This window comes from Eutrigla gurnardus (genome assembly GCF_963514095.1).
Source record: "Eutrigla gurnardus genome assembly, chromosome: 20".
NCBI classification, from domain to species: Eukaryota; Metazoa; Chordata; class Actinopteri; order Perciformes; family Triglidae; genus Eutrigla; species Eutrigla gurnardus.
The window spans coordinates 14,628,372-14,653,110 of NC_139931.1; the positions used below are offsets into that span (position 1 = coordinate 14,628,372).

The window sequence follows — 24,739 nt, forward strand, 5'->3', positions numbered from 1 at the left end:
AACCACACCCTTTAAGAATAAAACACCACACCCTGTAAGAATAAAACCACACCCTTTAAGAATAAAACACCACACCCTGTTAGAATAAAACCACACCCTGTAAGAATAAAACGCCACAATCCCTGTTAGAATAAAACACCACCCTGTTGGAATAAAACCACACCCTGTTAGAATAAAACACCACACCCTGTTAGAATAAAACCACGCCCTGTTAGAGTAAAACCACACCCTGTTAGAATAAAACCACGCCCTGTTAGAATAAAACCACGCCCTGATAGAATAAAACCACACCCTGTTAGAATAAAACCACGCCCTGTTAGAATAAAACCACGCCCTGTTAGAATAAAACCACACCCTGTTAGAATAAAACCACACCCTGTAAGTATAAAACACCACAATCCCTGTTAGAATAAAACACCACAATCCCTGTTAGAATAAAACACCACCCTGTTGGAATAAAACCACACCCTGTTAGAATAAAACACCACACCCTGTTAGAATAAAACCACGCCCTGTTAGAGTAAAACCACACCCTGTTAGAATAAAACACCACCCTGTAAGAATAAAACCTCACCCTGTTAGAATAAAACACCACACCCTGTTAGAATAAAACACCACACCCTGTTAGAATAAAACACCACCCTGTAAGAATAAAACCTCACCCTGTTAGAATAAAACACCACCCTGTTGGAATAAAACCACACCCTGTTAGAATAAAACACCACACCCTGTTAGAATAAAACACCACACCCTGTTAGAATAAAACCACACCCTGTAAGAATAAAACACCACACCCTGTTAGAATAAAACACCACCCTGTTAGAATAAAACACCACCCTGTTAGATTAAAACACCACCCTGTTAGAATAAAACACCACCCTGTTAGAATAAAACACCACAGTGCACATAAAGATCACTTAACACAAGTTAACACCATGACTCCCAGCAGGAGTCCCCTAAAATATTCTAAGAATATAAAGGTGTATTATAGCAAAGACTAAAGGACCATACCAGTGTTACTACATGTCATTATATTTTTCTCTACATTGAATTGCGGATCATTAATCGACAGTTGCTGAGTTGCTGCAGTTTCTCATTCAATAATGATAATTCATATGACATATCTCACTTTTTTAATGGAACTCAAAGACACTTAACATTAAAACAAACTAGCTTGTTTATCTCACCGCTGCTGGTCAGAACTTTTGACCAATGAGATTCAGCCAAGGGAACATGTGTTCTTTGTGCTGAAAGAGTGCTCGTTATTGAGGTCGGCGTACGTCAAAATGAGACTCTCTTTAACTTGATATTACCGGCTAGCTCCACCCACTTATGTAAACTGGAAACAGCTGGATACGAACAACAAGTTCACCCAGGACCTGCTTCTAGCTTCGGATGCAGACGTGATTTGCTATTAATGTGCTAATTTGAATTACTTTTATTCTAACACAATGCGGTAATCTTCACAAGGTTGAATGACCTAAACCCAGAGACTTAACAATCTCGTAGAGTGTTTTTACACATCGTTTCAACATGAGTGGCAGTTAAAAAAAGTATACACTGCATACACTGATGCACACGAGGTGTGTTGAAGACTCACGGAGAGAAGTCACAATTAGACTGGTATGGTCCTTTAAGAAAGACGTGGGCAGGGACGATGTCATGAAAGACACTTCTCACTCAGTTGCATTATGGGAAATTTAAGATTTCTTGTTTTTGGAGATTGACCCCATTGCCCACACCCACTGACCAATACATAAACAAAAAGCTGCTTCCCACTTTAACATTTGTTATTATTTTGAGTTTTCTATAAGAAAGGCTTAATAAACCTAACATTGAGTTCGGGACTGTTGCAGAGACACTTTCTTAAGTCCAACTTGGGTACATTTGAGGGGTGTGTTCTGACATTTTATATACAAAACTATTACTACTAATGTCAATATCAATTGAGAAAATAATTAGAACCACACCTGGGTTAATCAATTATTGTTATATATATTATTATATATATTATTTTGATTTTAAGGCTTATCAATACAATCTGATTATTACTTACTAATACTATGGACCCTATATATCACTATATAAACATTCCCATTATAGGACATTTTTGGTTGTGTTGTTTACATCATCACCATTCAGGACTAGGAGGTCAGAGGTCACAGCTGGGCCAGTAGAGGTGGATCACTGTTCAGCCCTGAGCTGTCATCAACTCTTCCTGTCTCATCAACATCATCATCATCGGCACTATCATCATCATCATCATCCAGCTTTTCTGCCGTCGCCTTAGAAACTGTTGCCATGACACCCAATGCCCGTAAGTGATGCAAGTGTTCCAGGTGCAGAGACCGTGGACCGTGTGTGTGTTTGTGTAGTTACAGAGAGTTTTACTGTAAACTGATCCACACCAGCCTCAATGAAAGATAATAGGAAATTGGCCCAGGGCCTTTTTCCACAGCAGCCACGTTACCTTTATGAGCCATCCCCACCTGGGGGGCTGGACAAGTACATGGTCAGGTATGTAGTTAGAGTGTGTGTGTGTGTGTGTGTGTGTGTGTGTGTGTGTGTGTGTGTGTGTGTATATGTGTGTGTGTGTGTGTGTGTGTGTGTGTGTGTGTGTGTGTGTGTGTGTGTGTGTGTGTGTGTGATCAGTTTCTGTGACCAAACGACTGGACATCAATCTTAAGAACCAGTCCTCTCTAATAAATGTTGGCTGCAACATATCAGCGGTCATTGTAATCACTGCGATATTCATCTGTGTTGTACTTATTTCCAGCTCTCCTCTCTGCAGAGATGCTGCTTAGCATTCAAGATGTAAAATTAAGACTTCCAGTCAGTGTTTAGCTGTTTAGTTCCATATTTGGATCAAACACGGCTGCAGGGGTGAACATCTCCACCAGAGTGAAGCAAGTCTTTCATTTCCATTGCAGATTTTGATCTTTCCTGCCTTTACTACTGTTACATAAAAACACATAAGCTCACACTCTGTTGCATGCTCAGGCTGGAGTTCAGTTTTTTTAACTGCACAACCTCGTTGGACTGTATTTCACCGGGGAAAGAGCAGAAAGCCTTCATGTCAAACAGTACCAGCTATGATTAGATTTACACGTGTTTGTTAATATCTTAAAGCAATAGTTTGACATTTTGGGAAATAAGCAAATTTGTTTTCTGGCAAGGAGTTGAGATGTAGCCTGAGGCTGGTTAGCTTAGCTTAGCATAAAGACTGCAAACAGCTAGCCTAGCTTTATCCTTAAGGAACAAAATCACCCACCAGCACCTCTAAAGCTCATGGAGTGAGGCTAGCTAATGTTTCCTGTCTTCATGCTAAGATAAGCTAAGCTAAGCTAAGCTAAGCTAATCAGCTGCTGACTCCAGCTTTTTACAGATTCAAGACAATTATTTTGTAACTCTCTGCATTAATCCCAATAACGCTAAGCATATTTCTTGAAATACTTCTTTAAAGTAGCAAAAACATGTAAACATTATACAAGGAATAAAATAAAACATTAAATCATGTCATTTTGGATCTTACTCAAATGTAATGATAAAAGTTTTTTTTTTAAGTTTAGCCCTGAATTAAAACCCAAGTGAGTGCTTTTCTTTTACGTGAAAATAATAGCAATATTTGTAATGATGAAATATATTCTGCTCCCTCCCCTAACTTTTAGTTTCATATAATAACCTTCACGCTTTGACCCCACCATCCTCTTTTGCACTCTGCTCCAATTTGCGTGCGCGGCCTCGTGGGCACGGGTACGCACACCGGGGGCTCGGCCCGACGCAATGGAAAAGGCGGCGCGCTCCCCTTAAAGGAGCGCGTTGTCCTGCGCCGTGTTGATGTGTCGCAGATTTAAAAAGTGAGGGAGGCAAGCGGCAGGAGTTTGTAGTGACAGCAGCGCGGAGAGAAAGCTCTCAAAGCACGGGTTCACTCTGCGAGCGAGCGACGCCACTGAAACCCTCAGCACACACCCCCTCCCCGTCTCCTGGAAAGAGGCTGGTTCTATTTGAGCACTTGGACCAGCAGAGACTCAGTTCGCGTCTTGTTTGGAGCGTGCAGAAGAGCGCGCGGCGATGGAGCTGTCATCAGTAGGAGACCAAGTGTTTGCTGTTGAGTCAATAACAAAGAAGAGAGTGAGAAAGGTAAGGCGAACGACTACTCATGCACTCCAGTAACTTACATAACTTATTGTGCTTTTTGTTGTTGTTGTTGTGCTAATTGTAGCCGTCCGCTGTCCCCATGCACAGCAAAACTAGGCTACGCACTTTCCCGATAGGGTTACGGAAAAGAGATGCTCACACTAACCTAAGCTTCGGGTGAACGTGCACTAAAGTTGAACGTTGTTTCCCGGCCCGGGTCGCTTCCCCGTGGAGCAGCTGGGACGCTGCAGCATTCAACGTGTTTTGAGGGAGCCTACGCAGCTGTAGTAAAACGGGAAAGGGGGCGTGCGTTTGTCCTGAAAAAACGGGTACACGGACAGTGTGCGGCGGACCTGCGCAGTTGATTTATGTTACGCAGCGAGCGGCTGTGTAGCGGCGTGAAACTGCTGCGTAATATCCCTGAATGCTGCGTAATGGTGACCGACAGAGGTGCACCTCCGCTCCAATTTGCGTGTGTGGACTCACAACAACAGCGCGGGCACATGGACGCAGCGTGTGCACACATACAGTGTATATTCCGTAATGTAAAATAAACGGATAGTGACATCGCCTTCACGTGACAGTGGGCCGATGTGCTGTTTAAAGTTTAGAGTGACATAATGTATTCCCCATAAGTAAACAGCCCCCCCATGTGCGCGCTCTGGGTATGTATCCGGGGGAGTGACGGGGTTATTTTTCACCGGGGGTGACTGTGATCTTTCCTCCAGGCTCGCTGGTTGAACGTTGCGCAACACCACGTTGTTTACACGCTTCCCGTGGCCCCACCTAGCCGAGCCACCGGTGTAACGGTCAAGATAGAGTCCGCGCATTGTTGAAGCCGGCTGGTTAAAGATGTGCGCTCACGTCACCGAGAGAGAGAGAGAGAGAGGCTGCTGTTTGGAGGCCGCCCAGCCCCGCTGTCATTGACGTCATCCCTCAGAAAAACACCATTTGAAAGAGCGAAGAATGTCCATGACCCTCCCTCCTCGCCACACTTTAAAGTGACAGTCGCCCATTTCTCTCGCACATAGCTCTGCATCACACCGGACCAGATTTAATAATACAGGTTGTGTGAATGACTCTGCTGCATCACCTCTAAGCCCCCCCCCCCCCCCCCCCCCCCCCCTTCTCTCTCTGTTTCTCATCAGGGTAATGTGGAGTATCTACTAAAATGGCAGGGATGGTCCCCAAAGTGAGTAAGCCTTAAGTCATCATCCAGTGACCTCACCCCTTCAAAATAAACTCAGTAGCCTTTTCAAAATATGCTTCTTGATGCCTGAGCAGCATGTCCTGTGAAGAGATAGATAGATAGATAGATAGATAGATAGATAGATAGATAGATAGATAGATAGATAGACAGACAGACTTATTTATATGTGTGTATGTGTGTTGGCAGGTACAGTACTTGGGAACCAGAGGACAATATTTTGGACCCGCGCCTGGTCCTGGCCTATGAACAGAAGTGAGTAATCTTGGAGAGTTCCTTTATTTTTTTTATGCTTGCAAAGCACTTTGGTGTTTTCTTTTTATTCTTTTGCTCACAATCTGTTTCTCTCTGTCCTCTGTGTCTACCTCCCTCTCCCAGTCAGGAGAAGATCCGAGCTCTGGCCTATCGCAGGAAAGGTCTCAGACCCAGGAGGCTCGTCCTGCGGGTAGCTAGGCTCACCTTTCTACTCGGCTCACAAGCCTTTGTTATAGTTTTCTTCCCGCTAACGCTGACTGCTCAGAGGAGGAGTTTCTTTATTTCAATCCAGGATTTTCGGTTGAAAATGTTACCTTTATGGATCATCGCAGAATAAAACTTCAGATGGTGATTTTGAGTGCATTTAAAACAAGAAGAGTGCAAATTGAAGCAGCAGAGGTCGAGACATCCTGACTTTTAGTCATTAGTATGGGTCAAGCTCATTTACATTTAATTGAATTTCATTCAACCCGCCTGGTAATAAATCATTCATGGCATTTTTTAACAGTAACTAAGATCTAGATTATCACAAGACGAACATGTTAAGACTACAATTGCCATAATTGTCCTTTGTGTCACAAAGTATTTCAGTAAATCACATTTTGTGTGGCGAATGGAAAGAACCCAGATGACAGAATTGTGCCGTGAAGCATGGTGTGATGATTCGTGTGTGAAGCTCACCTTTTGCTCTGCCACAGAACATCTTTGCAATGGACCTCCGCAGCGCCCACAAGATCTCTGAGAAGCCCCCCCCTCGATTGCGTCTCTCCCTCACCCGCTCCATGAGTACAGATGTGGACCAGGGCGAGCGGCGCAGCCTGTACCGTCGTCTAGCCAGGAGGAAGAGCAAACAGAGGGTATCCAAACCGGGGCCAGAAGGACCCTCCAACAAAACCATCCATCCGCTGAGGGAGAGGGAGCAGCCCGTTGCAGAGGACTGGGGCGTCACCAGCGAAGAGGAGAAGCAGGAATCTGAAAGCACCACCGAGGAGATACGTGAAGACAGTTTATATGGTTCGTTTGTCAAGTTTATCATATAGAAATTCACTTGCTTGGATGACCTTTGACCTTTGAAAATTAACAAAATTCTTTTTTTTCCCCCCTTTCTTTTAGGTCAGTCAGATTGCAGCTCCCCACCCTTGCTGGAGCGGCAGGACTTGGAGATGGAGGTGGAGGAGAAGGTCGACCCCGACCTGACAACGGTAGGTGTACAAACTTGGACTGACAGAGCAGGAGGCGGGACATCTGAAACGAGACAAAACCAAGCGTTTGCATGCGACCAATCAAAAGACAGTGCCTCAGGGCCTGAGGTGTTACTGGAAGATGTGGTTTCCGTGGGCGACAGATCAGATTGGGACAGAGGTGAGGAGGGCTTGGAGTCGGGGTCGGAGTGTCCCAGATTAGAGAGCAACAGCACTTCCTCGGCGACGGCGAGCTTTCAGGGGAGCGGCGAGACGGCAGGTGACTGCAGCTCTACTGAGGCAGTGAAGGAGGAAGAGAGTGGCGACAATCAGAGTGTTACCACGACGACACCAGGCATTCAGACTCCTCCCGCTGAAGCAGAACAACCCGAGAAGGTTATTTCTACAGATGTGACTATCAACTCTCTGACGGTGACTTTTAAAGAAGCCGCGGTGGCTGAAGGCTTTTTTAAAGGCTATTAAATGACGAGAAAGAGAGACAGAGAGCGATCAAAATAACCATAATTAGACTTGCCACTCATTTTGTACATGTAAATAGTTATGTATGTTAGGTAATTCCACATGTTTACAAAACTACACTCATTTCCTACTGAGTTCAATGAAGACATTGTTGCCTTTTAAATAAAAAAATGAGTGGTGATTTTATCATTGTGGCTCATTTGTTAGACATGTTAAGAAGCCAGAGGCCCCAAAAATGTACTCAAATCATCCATTGCCATCCAGTAGACAAAATGGATCTCAGTGGCAGTTTTCATTCATGGGGTCACTGAGAGCAGGAGACAGATGCTGAGACAGCAAACGTTACACTCCACATTACTACTTCCATGCAGCTATTTTCTCCAGACGTCCTCAGTGCTTTCCAGCAAGACATCGGTCACACACTCAGATCTGTTCTCGGGGCCTGTTTCGGTTGCTCCTCTTTCTTACGAACAATGTTTTGTAAAGATATTGCTCTTTTTTCAGTATTTGCACAGAGATAACTGCATGCCCTGTCAGTCTATGCCACACATGCACAAAGCCCTGTAGTCCTGTAGTTTGTTGAACAGGTTTATTTCTGTCACAAAAGAGATAAAACAAAGAGGAAGAATTAATGCCTGCCGCTTAGCTGAAGTTCTGCATTTCAAGTAGGCTGGATGCACTAAAAGAAGTACACAGTTGTGTTTGCTGTCTGTCCGTCCTTTTACTTTTCAAGTATGAAATGCTACCTGGTTCTATTTTTGTATTACCAATTGATAGTCCACTCTTTTCACTAGCCTTTGTGCATTTCAAAAGAGAATATCAGTTCACACCGCCGCTCTTCCGCTGTGTACAAATGGAAGCAAATGTACGTTAGGTCAAACTGTAGTGAGCTATTATTTATTGCATGTCACATGTATAAGCTAAACTAACTTATGTGTCTTCTCTGACAAAGATGAATTGTCAAACATGTCTTCTCTCAAAAAATGTATTTTTATTTTGACCACATTTCCAATAAATATGTACTTAAACAACTGTCTCCGGCAGCATCTTTATCATTTAGGATTGCAGCAATTACTTTTTATGTACCTTGAATAACAGCTAGTGTGTTATAGTAATTTTACTCTAAACAAAGTTCATTGAAGTACTTGAAGTGAGCAATAAGGGACCTTTTAGTGCAACCCACTTGTATTAATTTCAAAGATGCACTGATTTTGTTTTGAAGTGACATACTATACATTGACTTTTTAAGATTTTTGTGAAATACTATCCTAGACTTGAAATCATTTTTTAAAATGATATACTATGGTATCACTTTTTTAAGGACATTTTTATGATATGCTATACAATGACTGTTGAAGACAGTAATGTCCATTGATGACTCTGGTGTCCTAGAGGAGTTTAAGAGGCTTTACTGGTTTATGGTATTTGGTTCTACAACTTGTGATGTATGAGGATATGTTATACAATTACTTTTTTATTATATGATATGACTTTTAAAAATTGCTTTAATGACTAAGTACAGCTTGACTTAATTGTGACTGCTTGACATTTTTATGACATACTGTACTATGAATGTTTTTTATGGTAAGGTATACTAGGACTCAACTCGACACTTATTTCCAAATGACTCTTCTCATTATTAAATATACAGTAACCATACAATAATGCATTCCACCAATGAATGTGTTTTACATCCACCATTACTGCCAAGTCTCACCGCTAGAGGGCGTGTTGCTCTCAGGAAAGGCAAATTACTGTAAGTGACGTCACCAACGCAAGTTAATAGCTTGTGAATCACACAGTTTCGGTGTGTATGAAGAGCAGCAGTGGGAGTGGGATGGGCTTAACCACGTTAAAGGAGACATGAAGCTCTTAGTCCCTTATTTTCAGCTACAACTTTGTTATTGTGCAGATCAAGATCAGAGCATCAAATCAAATGCAATACTTTTGGCTTTATTATCGGAGCAATCCTGCTTATGTTCAATGCTCCATACTGACACAACTGAAGTGCAGCAGTACAAAAAGGAGTTTTTCAGCGAGTTGAAGTGTATACAATCTAATCACACAACTTGAAAATAATAATAATATATATTTAAACACAACATAAAGCTGGAGGTTTGGAAACAGTTGAAGAAGAGAGGCACATTTGGGGAATGAATAAATGTGTTAGCCCTGATTATTGGCTAAAAATAACACATTGCTTCTCTTGTTTTTCTAATGTCAAATATAAGGCTGCTATTTTGACAGTAAATAGCAGAGCAAGGACAGATTATCAAACTTCTACAAGGACGAAACAAAACGAGTAGAAATGATGAGGCCGTTTTGTTTGAAGTTGTTTTTCATGTGCTGCCAGCCCTCTGGCCCTGCACTTGGGTGAAGCTATTAGTTGAAATTTTCAACATGTTCTAAAGGAAAGTGAGTATTTTTTTCGCTCAACAATGTTAAATTTAATCTAAGACTCAAGCAAAAGAAAATGTTATTGACCCAGTATTGCATTTATAGCGTCCTCACATTATGTGGAATGTCTTTATATTGCCATTTTATTTAAAAAACAAGACAAAACAAAGTATGGTTCTAATTATTATCACTAAGCTTCCTCATGTAAGTCACGGCTGGAAATAAGGGAACCATCTACAAAACTGACTCACTCTAAACTCACTCTTGTTCAGTGAGGCAAACTATCCATTGATTTGTTTTAAAGTTAAAATGAGAAAACCGTCTTTAGTACTTGTCACTCTATTGTAAAGTCATTACTTACGTCCCTATAGGAATGATGACTACATTTTTGCAGTGCTGATTGGGAAAATGGCCTAGCTGCTGGCAGGATTTGACCTAATCCTGAACAGGTTTGCTGTGCAGTTACCATGGTGATCTACCTAAATTAAAAGTGAGCCAGCTTCATGATACTGAAAAAGCAGAGTTTAGGCCAAAGATAGCTGATAAACACACCAATGCCACTTCATGATATCGGCCCTAAAAGGAAAACGTACGATTCATTGTACTTCTCATATTCAATAAATACGCAATCTTATTTCTAACAAAAGTTGCCACATGCAGGACACTTTACTGTTGGCAATTTTCATTTTATTATAAAAAACAGTATTTGAGTCCACAGTTTGTATTTCCTTTGTACAGTAAAAAATATTAAATTAAATCCCAAAGTTCTTAGCAGAAAGATAAAGAGGATGGAGTTCGAGGGGAGGGAGAGCAACTTCCCCCAGGGGAAGATGAGGAGGGGGGGGGAGGGGGATTTAAAGTCCGAGGGGAGCAGCAAAGGAGAAGAGGCAGAAAGTGACGGAGATTGACTGATCAGATCTCTTACTTTCTCCTCATTTCTGTGCAACACAGTTCATTTGGATCAAAATCCTCTGTTTACTCCAAACAGCGGAATCCTAAAAATACTACAAGGAGCCCACCCCACCCATTTTTTTTCCACATCCCAGCCCATGTACGCAAAATGTTTCAGGCACACAGGTATGCATCCCCCCCTCCCCAAGCCTCCGTTGCTCCATATTAAGTGTCTTTAAAAGGAAGGAGTGCACACACATTCGAGGGAGAGGGCTTGCATGTTTGCGAGGGAAGAGTCCCTTCCAGCATGGCCGACGTCCGATACAGAAGCTGGCCGGGACGTCACAATATGTCCGTTCAACATCTCAACTCACAGCAGACCCCTCGACCACTGCAATGAAACACTGACATTTAATTATTCCCACCTGGACAGACCCAAATAAAGACATCTAAAGTGAAATGAAATATCCACTACCTCCGTCATAACAGTCAATAACAAAAATATATTTCTATACGTATTGTAGCAGTCTCTGGGTACATAACACCCCTACCCCGCCCTCAAAAAGAAAACAATAAATAAAGCAAACCCAAACAAAAATAAAAAAAATTGAAGATATGCATCATGTTTGGATTTACATTAATAATAATAATAATAATATTAATCCACATCACTCTGCAAAACAGAAATAGACAGACTGAATGATGGGGAAATGAAACCGATAAAGGTCTTTGCATTAAATCATTACCTCTTTAATTCTTGACCACTTTTAAAATCTTAAAAACATTTCTTAAAAAAGGCAAGTACTCCTATATACCCCCCAAACCCCAAAAATATCACCTTTCTTGTTCTCAGCAAAAAGGTGGATTTGAGGGGAGGGGGCGCTAGAGAAACCATCCCCCCCTTTGTCCACAATTGGCAAAAAAATATATTAACAGCAATAACTTACAATTCATTTATTCTAATTTATTTAACGACTGCTTGATTTATTGTTCATCTCCCATAGGAAGTTCAGTTCAATGCATCTTTATTGAGAACATTTTAAATAACATTTAATAATAGTATAAAAAAAGAAAGGCTAAGTAATAACAATAACACTGTCCTGGGTGAGTGCAGTTTGTGCGAAGAATCACAGAGCGTTTCAGCTCGACTTGACACGTAAAGTAGAATTCCTACATGATGTCTAAAGGGTTGTGATTCATATTTTGGCCGAGCGGGTCCTGACTGTTACTCCCTGGCCCATGTAGACCAGCCATGCCACTGAGCTGAGATAGCATGGCGCTAGGGTCCGACCCAAACTGCTCCATAGAGTTCTGTTGCTGCTGCTGGGTCTGTGGCTGTTGTTGTGGAGGAACCACCATTCCCGGGTGGTGCTGGTTCAGGTGCCCTGGATGTGGGGAACCCGTTTGCATCTGGGGGGAGATGTGATGTGGAGAGGGCTGCGGCTGCATGCGCGGGGACGGGCTAGAGTGTGGCGGCTGGGACTGGGGTCTGGGTGAGGGCTGCGGGGATCGCACCTGGTTAGCTAGCGATGTGGACAGCGCTTGGCCCTGCAGGTGTGGGGACTGGGCCATCTGCTGAGGCTGCTGAGGGCTCATGGGATTGCTGTGCTGCGCTGGTGACCCCCCAGGGCCCAGATGCTGCTGCTGCTGATGATGATGCTGCTGCTGCTGCTGTTGTTGTTGTTGTTGCTGCTGCTGCTGGAGCAGCCTCTGGTGGAGGGCCTGTTGCAGCAGAGCCTGAGAAGATGGAGGTGGGGGGCCACTTGGAGTGGGCTGAGGGCCATGAGGTGGCTGCTGAGGACCTCCTACACCCCCTCCACCTGGCCCTGCATCACCCCCTGGAAGGCCAGCCATGGCATTCTGCTGCTGCATCTGGAGATGGTGCTGGTGCTGAAGCCTCTGCTGGAGGGCAGCTGCGGCCTGCTGCTGGGCCACTGACCCTGGGTAACCTTGCCCCTGCTGGCCTTGGGGACCACCAGGCTGCTGAGGGCCAAGAGGCGGACCTCCAGGTGGTCCCTGGCCCACAGGAGGCTGCATCCCAGGCTGTCCCATGTAGCCCTGCCCTTGTGGTGGCTGTGGCTGCTGGAACTGACCATGATTTACTCCCATTTGTTGATGTTGCTGCTGCTGTTGTTGTTGTTGTTGCTGCTGTTGTTGTTGTTGCTGGAGATGCCGTCTCATGAGTAACTCTCTAAACTGAGGACTGTTGAGATTTCCCATCTGTGACCCCTGGCCCTGCACACCTCTTCCTCCACCTTGCTGCTGCTGCTGCTGCTGCTGCTGTTGTTGTTGTTGTTGTTGTTGTTGTTGTTGTTGTTGCTGCTGCTGCTGCTGCTGGAGAGCTGCCACTTGCTGCTGTTGTAAACTGCTGAGCATCGGCCTCTGCTGCTGTTGTAACTGCTGCTGCTGCTGCTGCTGTAGCTGCTGTTGTTGCTGCTGAACTTGCTGAAGCTGTGCCATAGCAGCCATGTTTACGTTCGCCCCTCCCTGACCCGCCATGTGCATCCCCGGCTGGCCACCACCTGCAGCATTCATGTTGACCTGCGGGCCCCCTCCTGCCATGACATTACCTACAGGAACCCCTGGGGTACCAGGACCTCCAGGGACACTACCTGGTCCAGCCGGCCCCCCCTGAACCCCCTTGTACTTTGAAGCCCTCTGCTTGATAAAAGCAGCCATGAGCTGTGGGTTAGACCGCAAGATGTTGAGAACTTGTTGTTGCTGGAGTGGTGAGCTAGGCGAGCGCAGAGTCCGTAACAGCTCCTGAAGGGCTGCCTGGGGGATGTTCCCACCAGCCACACCAGCCCCTGGGACACCAGTGGCTCCAGGGACAGCTCCCCCTGGGATCCCTCCACCAGCACCTTGCTGCTGTTGTGCCATATTCATCAAGGCAGCATGGCCCTGAGCTTGTTGGTGCTGCTGCTGCTGCTGTTGTTGTTGTTGCATTTGCTGCTGCTGTTGCTGCTGTTGTTGAGCTGCCATCATAGCTGGATGGCTCATCTGGTTCATCATAGCCTGCCTCTGAGGTGGCATCCCCTGGCCTGCCCACTGCTGTTGCTGCTGTTGAGGGTTTTGATGTGGAGCACTCATCCTCTGCTGTTGGAGTTGTACCTGAGGGGGCAGCTGGCCCTGGGGCAGGTTACCCTGCTGAGGGGGCTGCTGCATTGGCCCACCAGCGCCACCAACCATCATCCCTTGCGGAGCACCTTGTTGTTGATCCATGTGGGCTCGAGCAGCTGCCACTGCTGCTTGGTTCTGTGTTGGCATACCCTGGGCTCCAACCATCCCTACGGCCCCTGGGTGTCCCATGCCCATTTGTTGACCCTGACCAGGTTGATGGTGAGGGTGAGGAGGCATCAAGCCTGCAGCTGCCTGGGCTGCTTGTCTCTGCAGAGCCATCTTCCTCTGAGCATCGGCTACCTGTTGGATCTTCATGGCTATTTCTACTGCTGCCTGTGGAGGGCCAGAAGAGGGTTGCTGTTGCTGCTGCGGAAGGGAAGGCTGGCCTTGGGGCTGGCTGGGAGTTTGTTGGCCACCACCACTTCCAGCCATGACAGCGCCACCAAGCTGCTGCTGGGGAGGTGTTGCAGAGCCAAGGACCGGTTTGCCCTGGGATTGATGGATTGGAGAAGAGCCTGGGGGTCTGCCGGCATATGGAGGCAAATTGTTGGGGTGCTGTTGAAGCTGTTGAGGATTGGTCCCTGCTCCACTTTGCTGCTGTACCTGAGGAAGCATCTGCTGCTGATGTTGGGGAGAGCTCATTATCCCCCCAGCCCCGCCTCCTCCAGCCGCCATCTGCTGGAACTGGTGGTGAAGGGGGTGTTGGGGATGTTGGGGGTGTTGGGGATGTTGGGGATGTTGGGGAGCCATGCCACTTTGTGGCGGCATTCCACCTTGCTGCTGAACTACAGATCCAGGGCCCATTCCTTGTGGCGTGACTGGAGGCATGGTCTGAGTTGGGGTCTGGGGTGTTGGGGGTTGGGTTCCGCCAGAAGTTGGGGTACTGGGTGCCGTGGTACAATTCCCTGGTGATGGAAGTCCTACAACAGGTCCTCCTGGGGGGCCTCCTGCAGGCTGCCCCACCCTCTGCATGCTGGCCATCCTCCTCCTCAACATCTGGGCCTGCTGAAGCCTGTGCTGCAGCTGTTGCTGCCGGAGCTTTTGCTTGATGTTCAGACAGAACGGGACGGGACATTTGTTCTCCTGACAGTGTTTGGCGTGGTAGCAGCACAGAGCAATGAGCTGCTTGCAGATGGGGCAACCGCCATTCGTCTTGCGCTTGCAGCCTTTTGTGTGTTGAACAACGCGCTTCATCTTCTGGCAGGACGGTAGGGAGCAGTTGGCGTTGCGGCACTGGCATGCATGGACCAGCGACTGGATGCAGCGCTGGATGCTGAGACGTCGAGAGTCTCCAGGGCTCTGGGTTGCTGCTGCAGCCTGGTTGTTGCTGTCGTCGTCCAGTCCAAGCCCCAGCTTGTCCATCTTGTGCTCATGACCTTTAGTGTTGTAGCACGTGATGCATAAGTCATAGTCCTAGAGAAGAAAGGGGGGAAAAAAAAGTATGGGAAATTAAATATAACTCCAAGTTCTGGATACAAATACAATTAATACATGTTAAAAACGTTGCTGTTCAAGTAAAATGTTCATGTGCCGTCTTGGCTTTTGATGAGCCTTAAAACTGCTTAAATCTTCTGATCTTAACCCTACAGCAACATGCACACTCAAGTCAATAATGGGTTTTAGTCACTCTTCCTGCCTAGATTTTCATTTTTTTTTAATCTGGGAATGCTAAACAAAAGAACACTCCAGTCAAAAGAACTATTGTTTGGGAGCGCACGAGTCACAGGATAGAAAACAGTTGCCCACCATCACACAGATCATGACCAGTCCACTCCACTCTGCACTCAAATGAAAGCAACTGGCAATGGTTGGAAGACCGTGAGGTATTATGTCTTTCTAGATGCAGTAGCATTTAAAGCCAAGGCACTGGTGTGAAACCTGGGGCAGCTAGTGACTCCATGCATAATGCAGGTTGCATATGGCATTCCTGCCGTCTGTTTTCAACTAAAACCTCCAACCATATTTATTTAGCAGCCACATAAGTAGAAGAGAAGATCAGAGGATCTATTATAAATAAAAAAAAATGCATGTCCCAGTACGTAACTATTGGGCACAAACAAAATAGATGGGGGAAAAAAATCATGCAGGCCATGGGAAATGTCAGAGTAAAACTGTGGATTACATCTGGTAAAGAGAGGGACAGGAAGGCTCGTTTACTCCCCTTGGTCTAAGCAGGTCTGCCATGTCACCTCTTGCTCTCCATGACCAATGTTGTAAATTTAGCTACACACGCAATTTATGAGGCATCGTTGGCAGATTATTCTCATTACAACAATACCAAACACTTAAGTGTAAAATGGTGATTTGATCACATTTTATAAATTGCTATTCATTAATCAAGGGAAGAAGGAAATCTAGCTCAAATAGCCGTTAACCACAGACAACAGCTACATGGTTTGTTTGGCTATATTGCCATAAAAAATGAGTGAGCGACAAAACACCGTTTAGCCTGTCAACACTAAAACACAAGACTTGCTGCAGTTTGGTTCAAAGGGAGGAAAGAAAGAGGAAGAAATAATTGAGTGAGATTCTCACCTCGCAGACAGTGCAGTGGAAGCGCGTCTCCACATGGTGTTTACACTCATTGCAGGTGTAGACAAAGCGGTCCTGGCTCTGGTTATGCAGCTCTACCAACATACACATGGAGCTCCACAGGGACCTCCTTAGAGAGCTGAACTCCAGGTGCTTGTCCCTGGCCAGAGTCAGGAAGGCATCGCGGCCATCCATCAGGTCACAGGCCATGAGAGGGTCAACGTCAGTGATGGGGGGCAGCGAGTTGGCAGTGGGGCCAGCAATGAGGCGGATGACAAAGAAGACCTGAGAATTAGAGTGGAGAGGATCCGCTTTAAGAGATGAGATTGAGTCTCTACAAGCAGGCTTTTATAAAATGTGATTTTAAATTTATACATATTCAGAAAAATAAAATAAAATCACTACCTTCACCCTTCTATACAATCACTTGACCTAGTGTCAAGAGGTGGTCCAGTATTCAGATAGTTATTCCTGTAGATTCATTTATTATTACTTTCCAATATATTAATATCTAATTTTCTTTTCTTGTTTACTGTAGTTGAATGGTTGTTAAATTGTCAAAGAGACGCAAAGTGCATTGCAACTCCTTTATGGCAGATTTGTGCATCTTTATACTCAAATGGCAGTCATGTTAACATCTAAAATAAAAAAAATATATATATACATACACACAGTATATTCATGTTGGTATGCTAGATACTACTATCAGCGTTCTAGAAATGGCTTCCTGCTTAAGTTGATAACAGCTATGTTAGTGTTTTGACACTAAAGGAATGGACCATAAAACAATGCTGCTCGTCAGTAAAGGTAAAGCAAAGGACGCATCCAGTTGTCAGCTGTTCAGCACCTAATTGCTTTACCAAAAGAACCAAAGTGTGTTTTAGTTGATGAGAGATTTGTTTTTTATATATGGGTCAATTAACTACAAAATATTACTGAACTAGGTAGCTTTTATTTGTCTTTATATATTAAATCCAGGCATAATTAAAGATATAAAATATATGAATGCACAGAGTGGAAGTCAATGTGATAACTGATAAAACGAGTCAATATGATGTTCATAAAATGATGTCATACAATCCCATGAAAGTAAGCAGCTACTTCTAAAATCAGAATCAATTAGAGTTGCATACCTCCTTATGTTTCTCCATGGTGGCGTAGAGTTTCTGGGAAAGGTCATTGGAAACATTAGGCATCCCTGGTTTCTTCTTATTGGTTCGGCTCATGCTACTCTTGTTCTTGCTCGTCTTTTTATTGTTCTTCTTTTTGGCATTCTTGCTGTCTCCTTTTGTGATCTGGAAATGTTTGAACATTAGTTTCAATATTTTGTGACAAAACAAGCCTGAAATTGATGACTACATGTTGCCTATTGTACTTACATCTGTGCACTCGTTGGAGGTGCTGTTCTCCTCCCTCTTCCTCTCCTCTTCCTCCTGCTCCAGCTCCTTGATACTCTCCTCCAGTACGTTGGGCCAAAAGTCTCCCTCAAAGTATGGCAGCTCCTTGGCACTGGTCAGCCGGTCCTCTGTTGCCTGCTTGAAGACGTCCTGAGGGACAGAGAGAGACAAGTGTTCAAGTGCCTTTCAAGTCCTATTAGACAACAAGGTTCAAGTTCAATCTCACCACATGCTTGGTAGCTGTTCTAGGTCTTATGATCATATCACAATCAGAATATGGGTTCTACCCAGCTGCCATAGAATTGTAGATATTAAAAAAAAGCTGGGAAGCTCCATGTCTGCTTGTACCATGACTTTCTGGTGAAATTCTATTCTCAAAGAATACAGTAATAGCAGAAAGGGAACATATGTTTTAAGGCTAACTTGAAAATAAATTGACAAAACAAAGGCAAAAGTCCTAATATTGTGCAACAGTCTGAAAATGATATTATGGATAAGTCAGTATCTCTTGGATTGACAGTTATCTGCGGTGATAGATGCATTTACTCATTGTTGGTTCACTAACTAACCTGAAAACATGTCTCACCTTGTAATCGTGGACAATGCGGTCAGTAACAGCCTTGTCCAGCATCTTCTTGTACCACTCCTGTAGCCGCTTTGGCTTGGGAATCTTCTGGTCCGTTGGGTGACAATGGAAGATGTAGTCATCCCCTTCACTTGGTGGACAAGCCCAGATATGACCCGTTGTAAACCTGGAACAGGGAGACGCGTCATATTCATTAGAAAAGAAGTTAATTGATGTATACCATCAGCATGCTCATTTTCATGCACTGAATGTGGTCTGTAGCAGCGCCTGGAACACAAAGCCTAATGAACACACTTCACACTCGCTGCATAATGGACTCATATTTAAACCCCTATGTAGCTCTTGTGTTTTCGTTTAGAAAAAAATGTCATAACTGATTTCAGCTGCTCTGTTGGTGTCTCTTGCAGGTATTGTGTTTGAGATGGTCTGAATATTTCTCTTACCCCTGCCTTCTGACATACTCCAGGTAGCCTATCAGAATCTCGTGGTAGACGGCAGTTCTTAGGAGTCGAGGTTGGAAGAAGTGCACGCTGTCCAGGTAAGAGATGTACACGCGTCTCTGATTGGGAGGCGGGCAGTCTGACCCATACTCCTGAACGTGCATGCCAAAAAAACACACATCCGCTCCGTTGACGTCTTCAAATGCAAAGAGGGCTTTCATCCTGTAGGGGAAGGACGCGGACATCTCTCCAGTGTCAACAAACCTGGAAGGGAAGCACAGCCAGCGTGAGGAAAACAGCTATTAAATTCAAGAAATGTCATCAACACTCTCTCCTAGGGTATCTTTCATCTCCCGTCTGTCAAAACTAATTCACAACATGATGATGTGTGCACATATAGACCACAGCTGCTTCTTGATGGAGCTGTGCTGAATATTGATGGTAGTGGTATATTTGGTTCCACTGGAAAACAGATGAAATGCAAATGTATGTAGTGACAGGAGTTTTTAAACTTAAAACCTTACAAGCCTCAAACACAAAGATACCAACTGAATGGGCAGCACACATAACAGGACATGAAATAAGTGTGGAACTAGTTGGGTGCCTGCTTGGATCCCTCGCTTTATAGTGAGATGTGGAGTAACTGTTGGTATTTTGCACAAATTGGTGAGTTAATGAATTAGGATTGACACACCATTTTGTTTCACTTTTAAATTAACTGGACAACACACAGAGGTTACTGTATTGCTGTAGCGATGGGTGGTCTGAAATGAATGAGTGGGCTGTACTGCCTCACTTTGTTGCATCCGATATAAAACTTCTGCATTTATGTTCCACCAGCATTTCCCACTCTGCTTCAGTTACTTGATTCAGATTTGCCCGTTCCTTGCTTTACTGCCATGGCCAGCCAGCTGTTGCGTAGCAACAATAACCATATGCCTTCTCTTTTTTTCATTGGTGTGGAAACCTGCCGATTGCAAACTGGTCCTGCAGACGTACGCCTTCTATCCTACATCTGATCACAGCTGTCAATGGTACAAATCCAGCTGGCCAGTAGGAACTGTAAACTAACTTCAGCTCTGTTCAACATGTCTGACCTGCTGTGGGACTCACTAGCCCCTGATTGTGTGCAGTTTGTCTCTGCCATGCTCCACTCTGATTAATTACAAAGTTTAGTTTATTACATAGTTATTAGAGGATGGTTTGAACTTTCTCAGTCATTGCTGTTATGTCCTGCTTGTTTAAAAAAAAAAAATCTATAATCCATACCTTATATTCATTCAGGAGCGGCAGATCGCAATTTTATTTTTTACTATATTTCACTACACAAACATCTGTTAGATATCACAAAGTTCAGCTCCTCTGGCTTTTGTTCACAATGGGCCCTTTTCACAGCAGCCATTTTGACATGTGAAGGTAGGGTAAACAACACAGGTGTAATTCATAAAATGATGATCTATTTAGTGTTTCACAGTTATTTCAGTGATCCAGCATGCACAACACCAGGACCCTGGTGCAGCTAAATGGAACACGGCCATAATTAGTGTTATTAATTACAGCTGTGTTTACCCTGCCTTCACATGTCAAAATGGCTGCTGTGAAAAGGGCCTTCGGCACTAACCAATACAACACACAAGGTCTGGATGATAAAGCCCTTATTTACAATGTTTATCCAAGTTTGTGTCTGCAATAAAATAACCACAGCTGGGAATCTGTTGTCAACTATGCAGTGGATTTTAATGCTTGTTCACGCCCATGTTTCATCATTTATATACTTGTATGCATGCAGATCACAGGAGGCTAGCATTGTCTGCTGTTGCAGGCCATGACATTTAGGTGTTTTGTCACCAGGATAAACTATTGAGGTACTTAATTATTCATCATTTCCCAGCTGGCAGAGCCAAGAGCATGTTTCCCAAGAGCATGTCAAATTTGACTCCTACCTGGACTTCATGCCTGGTTTGACCTCGACCACTTTGTCTGACACGTGAACCACGCGGACGGTGACATCGCCAGAATCAGGGAGGTTATGCCGCTTGATGAAATCGTTCACTCGTGTCTCCAAATAGCATCCCAATTTGGTCTGGGGAAGCCCTGCAAAACACAGTACAAAGGATTAAGAAAGAGAGGTGGAATACAAAGAAGGGTGGGAGCAGAAAAGAGACATGTACGGTATGTCCCTGCTTATGAATGGCTTTGGCCATTTTATCACTCTCCCTTTCCCTGAACATTTCACTTTCTGGTGGAGTAAATTTTTTCAAAAACTCAGGGACAGAACCCATGTCTTAATACATACACTAAACACAACATTTTCCTTATTAACTAAGATTCTAAGATTTCAAGAAGGAAAAAGAAACGGGGATAAAAACAGAGGATGAAAACACAACTACAAAGTCTGAATAAAGGAAAGGAGGCGTAAAACACAGACATGAAATGAGCCAGTAGCTCAGCATTCCTCCACTTACTTTTGGCTGCGTATTTGTTCTCTTTCCGCGTCTTATTGGCCTTTTTGAGGCAGTTGTCACATACAAAGCTGTAGTCAGGGAGGAAACAGATAGCAAATGGTGAGATTTCTGGTTACCATGTGTCCTCTCACAATCAGCATCTATGACAGCGATTAAAGTGGCTTTAATCAAGAGATGACTAGGGCCATGTCCACATGGTAACGTTTTTTTTGTGTGTAAACGCAGAAGTCTTGCACGTTTGGGCCGACCGTCCACATGGATCCAGTTTTTGTTGCCTGTAAACGCACTTTTTTGAAACCAGGTCCCGGTGTGAAAAAGTGCGTTTCGTGTTTGTGTCTATGGCAAATACGCATAAGATGACGTCATCGCCCCACTCCTCGACCCTCTAGCCTTTGACTTCTTATCCCCGCGTTTCATAACAACAACAACGGCGGCCTACATGCTTGTGATCTTACTGCAGCAGATATTGAATCTATTTGGTTACTAGGGCAAAATATTCTGCTCCTCTGCAACAACGCTGAGCTAAAAAGGATTGCGAACAGCTTGTATACAGCGCGCAAGTTTTATGCGCATGCTCCGTCTGTTCTTCTCAGTTTCTGGTGTATTTTTGTAGCAGAAACAGCACCACATATAGGCCTGGAATATGTATTACAACGTGCCGAGTCGGACGCAGATTTTCTTGACACGACGCCAAAGAAAACCGGGAAAAAAAGATTGTTTTAGTACATGTGGACATGGCCTTAGTCGTCATTTCTTTAAACAGCTTTAATGACTCAGAAATTGCTTTCAATTATGAACAGACCACATGTGAATGGAGATCAAATTAAACAAATTTTTTGTCCTAATGTAATGATCAAGGCACCTATGTATTCTCAGTTTCAACATGTGCCGTTTCAAGTAAATTGTTACAGATCACACACAGTTCCAATATTTCAAACTCTACATGAAAATCTGTATTCATGCGTGTGTTAAGGGGTTAATAGTGGTACGTTTCCAGCATCTTTATTCATCATTCTAAAGCTTTTCAAGATCACAGAAAGGCCTAACTTGTTTTCCAGACCCAGTCACGTAGCAGAATGTAGTGTGCGTATGATAGCAGGCTGACTCACCCTGACGGCCATATGGTATCATGATGCAGGACACAGATCTGGTGCATTTTACGACCGCAGTCAATACATTCCACAAGCCTGACCGAGAGAACAGGAGACAAAAGACAGACAAAAAATCCAAAGTTAATGTGTTGCATAGTATGGAAATACCTATTTGTTCCTCTGCGGGAGCTACAAAGTTGATGAAAAAAAATAAATGAAGTTAATAAGCTAGGATATCCAAACCTATTTGTTAAATGAAAAAAATATATATTGTAACTTATTCATAAATGATCATTATTTTTACATTTTTTTTTAATACAAAATCACCTAATTCAAATGGCTCGACTAAAACTTTTATCTAAAAATCAATGCAAAATCATTGATCACAATTGTTCTAAATGACAGTTAATGAGAAATAGAGGGGGACGTACAACTCAGGGTCGAGTGTGTCATTCTTCTTTCGCTGGAACTGCTCTTTATTGATGGACCTGTAAAAAAAATATCAGAAATTTAAACACTGAAACAGACACAAGGTAATCCGCTTTAGCCTGCTGACTGTGTGCAGGAAATGCATATAGAAATTCATAATGTGCCCACTAGCTAACTATTTAAATCACTCCACATTGTTATACTGATTATTTATTCCGTTCCCCAAGATAAGAGGAATAAACTCTTTGCTTGTGTAACAGTTTTTAATACAACATGGTTAAGATCATAGACATATTGAAATAATGATATGACTGAAGAAAGGAAGACTTCATGCATCTAACTTTTCTTTACGGATTGTTTGATGTATCTTACACATTTCAATTGTTACCCCCAATCAAAACTAAAGCTTAGCTAAAACATTCACAATATTTAAGCCCTTTAAACCCCACTGAGCAACACATTATCAAATAGTTAGCCAATTAATTTGACTAATCGATTAATCATTGCAGCTCAATAGAACTTCAGGAAAATTGTGCATGCACAGCCATGAGGTGTAATGTGAGTGCTTCTTCACTGACCAACCTGAATAAGCAGATACCAAATACTTGACCCCAAAGCTACTTAAAGGGTAAATTAGCCACCTTTTGTGTGGATATCCAATCAGTATTGATAGCAAATGAAAGAAAGAAATTCCTCAGTGCATTCTAATATTGACTGAGAAAGCTAAGTTTGCAGCTGCAAAATCTATTATTCGTTCTGCGTCCAGCACCGTTACGTGACTCGACAGTGACTTAGTTGAACGCCAGGAATAACAGGCTAATCTTGTGCAGCTGCAAAAAACAGATTTCCCCTCTTGGGATTAATAAAGGTTAGATTAAACATAAATTCATGCCTGTACAGTCTTTTGCAATATTAACTTTATTGGGGGTTAGATTCCCCCAAAAAAGTCATAACAGGTGGTACAATAGATCTTTGATATTTCTAATACAATTGCGTATCTGCTCATGTGGCGAGTATTACTTGAGAACCTCTAAGTTTTGATTTGAGAGTGTGATTGTCTGCTGTGTGAGTGTGAAAGCAAGGCAGGAGTGTGATGGTACTCACGTCTGAGGCTGGGAGGGGTCGTCCCCCAAGGAAACACTCTCGCTCTGGATTTCGTTGAAACACTTCTCACAGAAGTGGTACCTGTCAGCAAGAAGCCCATATTTTGGTGAACTACACCGTTCGTCATCAGCACAGCCAATCACAGAGAGGGCACGAAGAAGCAGCCGCCAATCAGGGCAGGGCAGGACAGGCCAGGGGGCGGACACACAGGAGGAGGCAGAGGGCAAGGTAGGTCGTCGCCAGGAGGAAGCAGCCAATCGTGATGCAGGGTTTTTGTGTGGGCGGGTGTTTTGATTTTGCGCGCAAATTTTGGAGTGGATGATTGGTCACACCAAAACAGGCCAATGCAGACATCACAAGCGTTAAAAAGGAGGGAGAGAAGGGGAGAAGGGAAGGGGAGACGGAGATGGGAAGGTCAAAATTAATATTAAAAAAAGCGTGAAATAAATCGTTACAGGTCAGACGAAGACAATGTAGGGGACAGAGGGAGAGGGGGGACATGGAAGAGGGATGGACGGACAGGATGTGAACAACAACCAACAGAGGACAGAGAGCCAAGGCAAAGCAAAGATTAGCGTCAGACGTTCAGTGGTAAACAACAACAACATTACAGCAACATGAGAGACCACTAGGAGCTGTGGAGGAGGAGGGGGATGGGGATACGAGTCTCCGAACATGAAAGGGTGGATGAGGAAAAAAATTAATGGTAAAGCAACAGAGACCCATCATCCTTTCAGTTCATTTATAAAGTGGGAACATTTCTTCTGGTGGCGAGAATGGATACCCTCCCCCCCCCTTCTATTCATTTATGCAAGTTATCAGAAAATGCAAGCAGTCATGTGTGTTGTGCACTCAAGTTTACTCAGTGGGAATATAACTGCTGGAGAAGACAGGAGCCCACTTTATGAATGACAACACCATGAAAACGGTCATCTATGAAGATGGTGCCAGGGTAACCATTTGAAGCCAAATTAAAGCTCATCTGTGATTGCACTGATTGCAAGTAGGAAATATAATCAATGTGCAA

At 43.9% G+C, this 24,739-nt stretch overlaps 2 protein-coding genes across 7 annotated transcripts in view; one reads left to right on the plus strand and one right to left on the minus strand.

Annotated features, from left to right (window-relative positions):
* The first annotated feature begins 3,879 nt into the window (after positions 1-3,879).
* On the plus strand, positions 3,880-8,295 carry cbx7a (chromobox homolog 7a). The gene is made up of 6 exons (XM_084037697.1): positions 3,880-4,140; positions 5,286-5,329; positions 5,534-5,599; positions 5,723-5,789; positions 6,298-6,613; positions 6,713-8,295. Exons 1-6 carry the CDS (start codon positions 4,072-4,074, stop codon positions 7,261-7,263), a joined length of 1,113 nt encoding a protein of 370 aa, XP_083893823.1. The 5' UTR covers positions 3,880-4,071; the 3' UTR covers positions 7,264-8,295.
* Positions 8,296-10,322: 2,027 nt separating this feature from the next.
* ep300b (EP300 lysine acetyltransferase b) overlaps positions 10,323-24,739 on the minus strand; it is a 33,064-nt gene continuing 18,647 nt past the window's right edge. For 3 of the 6 annotated variants that reach the window (XM_084037473.1, XM_084037476.1, XM_084037477.1), the window contains exons 20-30: positions 23,713-23,793; positions 22,611-22,667; positions 22,198-22,275; positions 21,089-21,156; positions 20,567-20,717; positions 18,627-18,887; positions 18,184-18,349; positions 17,580-17,747; positions 17,334-17,495; positions 16,204-16,485; positions 10,323-15,081 (exon numbers count right to left, since the gene is read on the minus strand). In XM_084037473.1, the coding sequence (XP_083893599.1) occupies positions 11,719-15,081; positions 16,204-16,485; positions 17,334-17,495; positions 17,580-17,747; positions 18,184-18,349; positions 18,627-18,887; positions 20,567-20,717; positions 21,089-21,156; positions 22,198-22,275; positions 22,611-22,667; positions 23,713-23,793 (4,837 nt within the window). In that variant the 3' untranslated portion in view covers positions 10,323-11,718. Of the gene's footprint in view, positions 15,082-16,203; positions 16,486-17,333; positions 17,496-17,579; positions 17,748-18,183; positions 18,350-18,626; positions 18,888-20,566; positions 20,718-21,088; positions 21,157-22,197; positions 22,276-22,610; positions 22,668-23,712; positions 23,824-24,739 lie in introns of all 6 variants that reach the window. The other 3 variants (XM_084037474.1, XM_084037472.1, XM_084037475.1) reach the window with 1 other exon arrangement.

Coding starts and splice junctions, on each gene's coding strand:
- cbx7a (XM_084037697.1), top strand. CDS start 4,072: ATGGAGCTGTCATCAGTAGGAGACCAAGTGTTTGCTGTTGAGTCAATA. Junction 4,141..5,285: donor CAAAGAAGAGAGTGAGAAAG/GTAAGGCGAACG, acceptor GTTTCTCATCAG/GGTAATGTGGAGTATCTACT. Junction 5,330..5,533: donor TGGCAGGGATGGTCCCCAAA/GTGAGTAAGCCT, acceptor GTGTGTTGGCAG/GTACAGTACTTGGGAACCAG.